The sequence below is a fragment of the Bidens hawaiensis genome, unplaced genomic scaffold (assembly GCF_021521415.1).
Source record: "Bidens hawaiensis isolate Kalapana, Puna unplaced genomic scaffold, B.hawaiensis_p1.1 tig00023521_1, whole genome shotgun sequence".
Taxonomy (NCBI): Eukaryota; Viridiplantae; Streptophyta; class Magnoliopsida; order Asterales; family Asteraceae; genus Bidens; species Bidens hawaiensis.
This window is the reverse complement of record NW_027493693.1, coordinates 140,559-151,353: the sequence shown is the minus strand read 5'-3', so window position 1 is coordinate 151,353 and position 10,795 is coordinate 140,559. Positions and strand designations below refer to the sequence as shown.

General features: G+C 33.4%; 1 protein-coding gene across 1 annotated transcript; it reads left to right on the top strand.

Moving 5' to 3' along the window:
- The first annotated feature begins 573 nt into the window (after nucleotides 1–573).
- Nucleotides 574–9,821, top strand: LOC143567662 (L-aspartate oxidase 2-a, chloroplastic-like). The gene is made up of 8 exons (XM_077054031.1): nucleotides 574–602; nucleotides 1,069–1,414; nucleotides 6,070–6,312; nucleotides 6,381–6,437; nucleotides 6,526–6,606; nucleotides 7,611–7,672; nucleotides 7,741–8,171; nucleotides 8,997–9,821. The coding sequence occupies exons 2-8, from the start codon at nucleotides 1,079–1,081 to the stop codon at nucleotides 9,575–9,577; spliced, it is 1,791 nt and encodes a 596-aa protein (XP_076910146.1). The 5' UTR covers nucleotides 574–602; nucleotides 1,069–1,078; the 3' UTR covers nucleotides 9,578–9,821.
- Nucleotides 9,822–10,795: the final 974 nt, after the last annotated feature.

The following is a 10,795-nucleotide window of genomic DNA, read 5'->3' as shown; positions in this document are numbered from 1 at the left end:
CAACTGGTTTCGAGACGGGTCTATATTTTGTATCAAACTGGAATCCCTATGGCAATTCAGCATCATGCCTTTGATTAGTTGAAACGAATTTTCATTAGTATAACTGAAATTTGAGTTTCGGATTTGGTCGGATGGTGGTTTCAAATGGGTGTTAAAAAAGTAAGTAAAAAGAAAAAGAATAAAGGATTCCACCACGTAAACACGAAATAATGTAAGTTGGCTTCATTTCATTTTATTCACTTTATATTATATATCTATCTTGTGACGTAAAATTCGAATTAAACTTAGACGCAACCATTTCATTCCAATTCGATTCTTCACTTTCTCTTTCTAAATTCGAAACCCTAATCCCCAAATAATAATAATAATAATAATAATAATAATAATTCAATTACAACTTCAACCAACTGCAGAATCTCCTAATTCAGGTTCATTCTTTGTTCAAAATCTAGCAGTTTGCATGTGTTGTTATTGTTATTTTTATCTGATTTCTCTGTTTTATAGTTGCAGTAGTCGAATTCTAAAATGACCACTACTAGTATTGCCTCTGGAACTTCCAATTTACAATTTCCTCCGGTGATATCACACAAAAATATCAACAGGTTTACTTAAAACGGGTTGATTTGTGTTGTGCATGATTCCAAACTGAACCAAAAAACTGCCATTTGGGTTTGAAACTTTCGGCCCAAAATAACAAATTTGGGCATAATATGTTTTCTTAATTCATGATTAATTGATTATTACACATTGGACCTATAGGCTACACACTTTATCACTTTATTTTTATTTTTTTATACTATAAATTACTTAACATTCAAGCATACAAGTATAATCCATAAATTTAATAAAAAAGGTCGGTTTTTAAGTTTTGGTTCGATGAAAATATGATTTATAATTATCGCGCTAACAGGTCAAAGAGACAAGTTCAATGTGGTATGTAAAGTTTAGCCTAAATTTTTATAAATTTACACTGTTTCGTTGAGGATGGTTACTGCATTTACTTAAATCTTTTGCATCTGTTGTGAATTTTAATGATGTGCTTTTCATATACGTATCGTTCGTTTATAGGTCACGTGGGATGTCTAACACCATACACATCAAGACATACCGTTATTCAATTACCAAAGCTCGAGGACCCTTTGAAACAATCATAACTTCACGCATTAAAAACAACTCCACAAAATATGTTGATTTTGCTGTTATTGGTAGTGGAGTTGCTGGCCTTCGATACGCTCTTGAGGTTGCAAAACATGGCACTGTTGCTATAATAACAAAAGCCGAACCTCATGAAAGCAATACTAATTATGCACAAGGTGGTGTTAGTGCTGTTTTGTGCCCTTCTGATTCAGTTGAGAGTCACATGCAAGATACAATTGTAGCAGGGGCTTATTTATGTGATGAGGAAATTGTCAGAGTAAGCTTTCAAAATGTTAATTTTAATCCTTTATATTTATAAAGGGAAAATATCATAAATAACCAAATACTATCTGTTTATCTTAGTTGTTTTTTCTTAAAAACAATTTCGATGTAGCGTTTCTATTTTTAAAAAATTTACCAATTTTGTTCTAAACTAACAAGCAGAGGGACTTTAGTGTACAAAAAGTTATTGAGTGACTTTTGTTAGATAAAATAGAAAGTATGTTGGTATTTTTTATGGTATTTGCCCATTAATAAATTAGTGTTTTTTACATAGATTACCAATGTACTTTTGAAATTTTCCCAGAGGGGACAATGTGGTAATTTTTGTGTCACGACTCACGTTGAGTCATCCGGAACCTCTTAAGTAGGGTGTAAACGAGCTGAGCTGAGCTCGACTAGGCTCGAGCTCGACTCGTTTTGACTTATGAGAGCTCAAGCTCAGCTCGTTAGCTCATTTCAAGCTCAATTTCTAAAGCTCTAGCTCTGATCGTGAGCCATTTTTTAAAGATTGAGCTCGGCTCGCTTATTATTTGTATATATATGTATATGTATATGTATATGTATATGTATATGTATATGTATATGTATATATAGGGTATGGTAAATGTAAAAAACAATAGTTTTGTGAGAAGCATAAGAATAAATGTACACCATTGGATCTAGGATCTAGTGGTTGAGATTGGTAGTTTCTAAAAGTTGTATAGTTTTCTATTTACAAGTTATTGTGTCCTATTTAGGTGGTGTACTTTATTTTAAGGCCTTCTCACACTTCTCACAAAACAATTGTTTTTTATTTGATATACAGAAAATGGCTCAAATAAAAAACATTTGTTTTGTGAGAAGTGTGAGAAGGCTTTAAAATAAAGTGCATCACCTAAATAGGACACAATAACTTGTAAATAGAAAACTATGCAACTTTTAGAAACTACCAATCTCAACCACTAGATCCTAGATCCAATGGTGTACATCTATTCTTATGCTTCTCACAAAACTATTGTTTTTTACGTTAACCCTACCCTATATATATATATATATATATATATATATATATATATATATAATGTATATACTAGTAGGTACCCGCGCGATGCGGCGGTGGTAAAAGTTTGCAACGTAATATTCATTTTTAGTTAATTTATCATTTCTCTCATGATATATACTATATAGTACGTCTATTAGTTTTGCATTCGGGTCTGTAACACAAAGCATCTCACTAAAATCTTTGGCTGTAACACAAAGCATCTCACTAAAAATCTTTGGCTCTGGAAGCCAATATAAACAGTAAATATAACATTTTTACATAATTAAGAAAACGTTTAGGATATCTTACATAAATAAAGTTTACTGAAAACTCTCTTGTTTAATCCAATTTTTCATGTTAATTCAAACCTACCTTATTTAATAAAGATGAGTTCTTTTGGAAATGTTTAGGATTACACGGAAATATTCATAGCTTGATTTTACTTAATGCACGATATAACTAAATGAGTGCTCGGGATTCCTTATTTTTGCCTCCATATGACTTATAACTCATGAAAAGTGAAAAAAAAGAACCATGAAGCTGCTAATGAAATTAATTAAAAATATAATAACCTTTTTATAGTTTGGAATTGAGAAAAGTGGGTGATCGGTATCATTTTTTGATATGCACATTCATCTCTTCTAGTAAAGTTGAATACCACCATCTAAACAAGAAGTTTCTCACATGTTGTACACTGAAACAATCAAATATCAAATAATCACTTATTTTTGAAACAAAAATAGAAATAACTAATATAAAATATAATGGTTTTAGCAACTTTGTAACTTAGAAGATTGTATATGCAACTATGTAACTAATAATTAATTCATGTTGAAAAGAGTGTATATGTAACTTAAAAGGTTAATGCAACTATGCAAAGAACTGGAAAAAGGTAAATCTCACAAGTGAAAGATGAAAACATCAATCAATCATACCCAGTGAAGTCCTACCAACAGCAAAGCTATAAGTAGGGTCTGGGGAGGATGGGATGTAGGCACACCATACTTCTATCCAACGGGATAAAGAGGTGGCTTCCAGAGAGACCCTCAGCTATGAAATACATATATATGAGGCAATATAATAATAATAATAATAATAATAATAATAGTAATAGTAATAGTAATAATAATAATACTAAAACAATAATAGTAATAATAAAATTTTATAATAAAATAATAATAATACTGTATGGTGTGTTACCAAAATAAGGTAAATAGAAGCGTTAAGGTACTCCTTTTCTCTCTAAAAATCTTTAACCTTAATCCTACTTCTCCAATAATTCTTATCCTCAACCATGTCCTCAGAGAGGTTTAGGTATATCAAATCACGCCTAATCCTCTCATCCCAAGTCAATTTAGGTCGTCCTCTACCCCTCCTCTCCTCAATAGTCATGTTTTCTACGGATCTAACAGGATTCGTCGAATGTCTTCTCTTCACATGTCCAAACCATCTCAATTTCCATCTCTCTTATCTTGTCAGATATGTTCGCCACCCCTAATCTCTCCCGAAACACAACGTTTCTTATTCGGTCTAACCTTGTGAGCCCACACATCCATCGTAGCATTCTCATTTCTGCTACCTCCATCTTCCGCACTTGTGCCTTCTTGATGACCCAACAATCTGTTCCATATAGCATTGCAGGTCTAACTGAGACCCTATAAAATTTTCCCTTTAGTTTAGTTGGGAAACTCTTGTCACATAATATACCTGTGGCTACTTTCCATCTACACCATCCTACTTGGACTCGATGGGTCACATCATTGTCTAATTCCCCATCGCTCTGAATAAATGATCCTAGATACTTGAACTTCGTTACCTGTGGTACCACCTGCCCTTCAATGGTGATCTGTGCGTCCTCATTGTCATTTACCCCACCAAATCACAGTGGAGATACTCCATCTTAGAGCAACTAATCCTTAACCCTTTTGTCTCTAAGGTTGCTCGCCACTCCTCTAGCCTCATGTTTAGATCTTGTTTTCTCTCAGCAATTAACACAATATCATCTGTGAACATCATGAAAGATGAATACATCAATTGCTTAAATAAAAAAAACTTCATTACCTGCCATTTTGAATTTTGAGAAAATCTACTTGCCCAAGTGATAGTACTATAGTAGCTGATGAGGAAGCTGCAAGGAAAATCTATTAGAAACCGAACTTTTTGGATAACAAAACTAAAGATGAAATACAATGATAACAATCATAAATCAACACAAAATAATATGAATCCATTTAAAAGAAATGCTAGTTTACATCAATTGATGTTTAAATCTTTGTAAACTATTTTTACACATGAGTGGTATAACCAAAATATAATAGACCATTGCAGTGCACGATTATCATCCACAAACATGCAGATCTGCAACATTCGAACACACAACATATAAAAATCAAAAGAATGTCTTACTGAATAAGAAACAAAATGTTGTACAATTTATTGAGCATTTAAGATTTGGTCGAGCTTAATGTTCAAAACTTGATTAAACTTGGATTTACGCACACCATCCCTAAGTAGTTAAACAATATATTTATATCTCAAAACTCACAAAATGACCATAACATATCAAATTGGAAAATTATAATTTACCTGAATAAGATTTTTTGATCAGGTTAACTCACATAGAAGTTGAGAAATAATTCCCTGAAAACAAAAACGTACATAACTCGGTCAAACAACACATAAATTATAATTGTAAATAACACAACCTTTCAAATAAACAAAAAACGCTTACCAATAAAACTTGACGAACATGAAAAGCACAAAATTAGAACCCTAGGAAGCAAAACGAAACACCACCTACCCATTAACGTACAAGGAGAGTTTCAGGGGAGGGATAAGACATGAAGAAAGCCAAAGATCCCTTTGGCTGGCTCCCTCTGATTTCTCTCTCTATTCCATCACCGCCACTGTAGAAGATGGCGTGATCAATGACCCAACCACCATGGATTTACTTTACCGGAGGGTGGTGTGTGAGTGGTGATGTTGGGTATCTATGTTTAGGAATTCCGGGGAGAGGCCAATGAAGAGGAATTGCTTGTGTTTGAAAATTAGGGTTTTGAAAGTTGGATCTCAATTAAATTCAAAATTTAAACCGGATATTTGGGCGGGATTTTGTTGGTTAACATTTTATGCAATAAATACTTGGACCATGTGCTTAAAATGGTTGTACCTCTTAATTTAAGAGTTCTATTTTGTGAAATTACCTTTTTTTCCTTCCTACATGTATCATAATATAATAGTGTGTTTGTGTGTGTGTGTGTATATATATATATATAATTGATTTTATACATTTATTTTAGTTACAATTTTTATATATGATATAATGTATATTATTTAGTTATTTTTATTATAATTTATATATTAATATATACTCAATACATTAAATAAAAATGTATAAATAAATCGCTCGTTTAGGCTCACGAGTCAGTTTGAGCTCGATAAGTAAAAGGCTCATTTTTTTTTTGTTACTTAATTCCTGTATTCCTAGATAACAAAAAGTAATCAAGAAAATGTCTCATCACCATGAGAACACATGATTTTGACATGCTTACAAGGTTTTGGAACAAAACAGGACAGAAATAATAAGATACAATCATTTAATGATTCTTGAGAGAATTTGTGTAATGTAGGTGGTGTGTACGGAAGGACCCGAGAGAATCAGGGAGTTAATAGCAATGGGTGCATCGTTTGATCATGGTGAAGATGGAAACTTACATTTAGCACGAGAAGGCGGTCATTCTCATAATAGAATTGTACATGCGGCTGATATGACAGGACGAGAAGTCCAACGGGCTCTTTTAAACGCCATTGACAATGATCCAAATATTTCGGTTTTTAAACATCATTTCGCCATTGACTTGTTGACTTCTCAGGTCTGTTCTTTATTACAATAATATCGATTATAAATTAGTGTATGATATCTATATTATTTTGGTTGTAGGATGGACTTGAGACGATTTGCCATGGTGTTGACACTATTAATACAAATACATACAAGGTTATTATCAAATGGATTTACATTTTTTTTTATCATATTTGATATCTATTTGTTATGTTAATTTTTCTTTGCGTGTTGGGAATTATAGGCGGTGCGATTTATTTCAAAAGTTACTCTGCTTGCTTCGGGGGGTGCAGGCCATATCTATCCATCGACTACAAATCCACAGGTCGGAAAACTGGCGCATTGGAAAATGGGTTGGCTGGGTCAAAAGGGGTGGGGTTCTGGCTGATCTGTAACTAGGGGTGTTTATTGTTGGGTTTAATCGGTTGTAACCGAAAACCAAAGTGAACCAGTAAGATAAGCATGTAATCGAATCGAATAAGAGTAACCAAGTATGATTTCAGTTCAGTTTTGGTTATAACCGAGTATACTGATTTCAACCGAATAAACCAAATTGATTTTTTAGCCATACATATATTTTTTAATATATTTTATTTATTTAACTTCTTTAAATTTTATTATAATCCACAAGTTATATATAAGGATAGGTTAATTTGGTATAGTTTTTTTATTAAGTATTTTAATTAATTATTATATTAATATATGATATTTTCTTAAGAAATTAATGGATATTCGGCTAATACGGATTATTTTTTTTCATCATCATCGTACTCGGTATATCCCACCAATAGCAAAGCTATGGTGGGTCTGAGGAGGGTAAGATGTAGACAGCCTTACCTCTACCCTTTAGGAATAGAGAGGCTGCTTCCGGTGAGACCCTCGGCTCGATAGTAGTTTTGCATCAAGGCTTGGACATAAGACACATACCACTCAACCATCGGGACACCGTATATTGGTGCATGTATCCTTGTCTTTCGGCTATCAATGCCACCACATGATGCTTGATTAACCTTCCGCCACTTTTAACGTTATTTTCACGAGATTAGTAAAATGACGTCAAAATTAGTGCAATTCACTTTTGCCCACCCGAGGGTTCACACATATATACATTATATGCGCTACCTATAGCCAGCAGGGTGGTCTTATGTTTTCAAACCGAATAATGATCGCCCTACCTATAGCCCCGCTTTTATGTTTTTTTTTCTTAGAACTGTTAATATATAATAAATGAATTACTACTTATGATCACATTAACAATATTTTCAATATCAAATTATCAATAGCAAAATATTATTTTACCATTTTTAGATCCGCGAATAGTTTACGCAGGTAGCAACTGGGGATGGAATAGCCATGGCACATCGTGCCCAAGCTGTAATTTCAAACATGGAGTAAGATATCTAAATTTATTTTAAAAAAGTTATATTTTACTCATTTCTAAACTTAATTTCACTTCCAGGTTTGTTCAGTTTCGTCCAACCGCACTAGCAGACGAAGGCCTCCCGAACCCACCAACCAAAAGGCGGGAAAATGCGTTTTTGATCACGGAAGCCGTGAGGGGTGACGGGGGCATTTTATATAATCTTGATAAGGAAAGATTCATGCCAATGTATGATGAACGTGCTGAGCTGGCACCAAGAGATGTTGTGGCTAGGAGTATAGATGACCAACTTAAAAAACGTGACGAAAAATATGTTCTTTTGGATATTAGTCATAAATCCCGAGACAAAATTCTCTCTCTTTTTCCTAATATTGCTGCTGAGTGTTTAAAGTACGGGTTGGATATAACCCGGGCGCCAATTCCTGTGGTTCCTGCTGCTCATTACATGTGTGGTGGGGTCCGCACTGGTCTTCAAGGCGAGACTAATGTTCGTGGACTTTATGTGGCAGGTGAGATTTCTTCCTCTGTGTTTTGACTTTTTTAATCAAACAGACTAATTTTCTAGTTTATGTTTTTGTGTATCGGTTTGCTATATTTAATATTGATTTTTCTCTAAATGTTGTGCTGGCAGTAATTTTTATAACTTTATCCAAACTTAAAAAACCCATATCATTATTGATAATCCAATTAGTTAGTCAGACCTTAAATGTGAGATTTTCCTGTGCTTTTGACTTTTGCAGTCAAACAGACTAATTTATTTACTTTATGTTATATTTGGTGTGTATGGTATTGACTTTTCTCTAAATGTCACGTTCACAGTAATTTTTATAATGTTTGATGGTAAAAACGTACCTGAACATGAAAACCCATATCTATTTTGTTGTTCCAATTGGTTTGTTTGACCTCAAAAGAAAATTTTCATCCTGTGTGTTTGACTTTTGTGCTCAAACAGACTAATTCCTTACTTTTAAGTCTTGCATACGTATTAGGTGCATTTTTGACTTTTCTCTAATGGCGCGTTCATAGTAACTTTTATAATGCTTGATGGTAAAATGTATCTGAACATCAAAACCCATATCGTATTATTTACCTTGACCTCCCAAGTCAAACATGTAAAATGAAAAAAAAAATATACAGGCAAAAAAGCAACGGGTCTAAAGGAAATTGCTTTATTAGTTTTTTTCTTATCATAATATGATCTTTTAACAGTTTTTGCAACTATATTTAGCGCTTTAGCTGTTAAATAATTAAAGAAAATAGAGAAAATCAACCCTTGACCTTGAAAAAGACAATAACGGACATGACATCTGATCTTTGTCTACATGATTGCATAGGTGAGGTTGCGTGCACAGGATTACACGGAGCAAACCGACTGGCAAGCAACTCATTGCTAGAAGCACTAGTATTTGCACAAAGAGCAGTGAAGCCATCAATAAATCATATGAATGGGTCCCACATTGATCAAAGTCTTTCACGATTCTGGGACCCACCCATTGTTCCTACGCAGCTGCGGTGCACCGTTCTAGACAAGATAATCAATAGAACAAAGCAAGTGCGCAAGGAACTACAGTCCATCATGTGGGAGTATGTTGGAATCGTGAGGTCCACCGTAAGGCTAGAGGCGGCTGAGCGGAGGATCAAGGAACTTGAACTTGAATGGGAAGCTTATTTGTTTCAACAGGGTTGGGAACCGACAATGGTTGGGTTGGAAGCTTGTGAAATGAGGAACCTGTTTTGTTGTGCAAAACTCGTGTTGAGTAGTGCGCTGACAAGGCTTGAAAGCCGTGGGCTCCATTACAACATTGATTTCCCGCTTGTTAATGAACATTCGGGGTTGCCAACGATCATCGTACCTTGTTCTACCATGAGCAGAACTTGGAGTTCAAGACAACTTCACAAACAGCAGATATGTTAGCAAAGGGATTTATTCATGTAATAAAGCAAAGGAAATTTACAAGAAAGAAAGGTATATCGTTTTGTTTTTTACATTATTATTATTATATAAAGCTTTAGTTGATTGAAATACAAATTATTAATTTATTCCCATAACTGGTGAATATCATACACTCTTTAACAAGGTTTGTAGTTGTTACATGTTAGCTTAAGATGAAACATAAATTTAGGGATTTTACTGTTCCCATTATATGCATGAAGAATATTTAAGATTGAATAAAAAATCCCATTGCTTTGATGAATGATTTTAAGTTATTTGTTTCTGGACTAAATTCATAACATATAAAATTTTGGGAGACATCTTTTGGGGTACTCAAATTAGTGTCCCGGTGGATGACGAATCAAGACATAAATCTTAGCGATTATTATAGTTCAGGGTTAGGTTAAAATACTAACATTGCATTCTCGGGTTATAAATATAAGGAAAAGAAATAATAAGATTGGATAGGGGAAGAAAGGAAAAAAATTATATACATAAAAGGCATTTTTGAGTTAAAATAAAATAAAAGAAAGTGTTAATTACATTTTTGAGTTACGTCAGAAGGAAAAAATAGGAATTTTTTTTATACTTTACAATTATGTCCTCATAGAAAAGAGAATTGAGATGAGGTAAATTAGTAATATTATAATGAGTTATAAACTTTTCCTTCACAATCATATTTGACCGAAAAGTTTTTGAGAAAAGAAACCCTAACTTTTCTCTCAATTTTCTTTTAAAAAAAACTTAAGAAAGAAAAATTTCTTATCTTTTGTTTTACGAAACCTTAAATAAAAAACACAGAATTACAGAAATTGTCCTTTATCTTTTTACCAAATTTCACTTATTGTTCTTTATCTTCAAAATTGATAAGTTTTATCATTTACGTTTACAAATCTGTGCCTTGCTCATGAGGGTTAATTGGTCATTTTACCCAATTGTTTACTAAAACATTTTAAGAATCAAAATTTATAAATAAACAAAATTAAACCCCCACCACCTCTTTCTCTCTCTCTCTCTCTCTCTCTCTCTCTCTCTCTCCTCTCTCTCTCTCTCCCTCCCCCTCCCCCTCTCCCTCTCTCTCTCTCTCAATTCTAAACCGACCTGTTTTGTTAACCGACACTTTGAAAATAATCAAAATGATGGATTCTATGTTTTACACTTGTTGGGTCTTGAAAACATCTCTTTTCGATATTTAAAACG

Excerpts from the sequence above, each read along its gene's own strand:
- LOC143567662 (XM_077054031.1), top strand. The coding sequence starts at position 1,079 with ATGTCTAACACCATACACATCAAGACATACCGTTATTCAATTACCAAA. Across the intron at positions 6,607-7,610 it reads CATCGACTACAAATCCACAG|GTAGCAACTGGGGATGGAAT; the intron begins GTCGGAAAACTG and ends TAGTTTACGCAG. Across the intron at positions 7,673-7,740 it reads GCTGTAATTTCAAACATGGA|GTTTGTTCAGTTTCGTCCAA; the intron begins GTAAGATATCTA and ends TTTCACTTCCAG.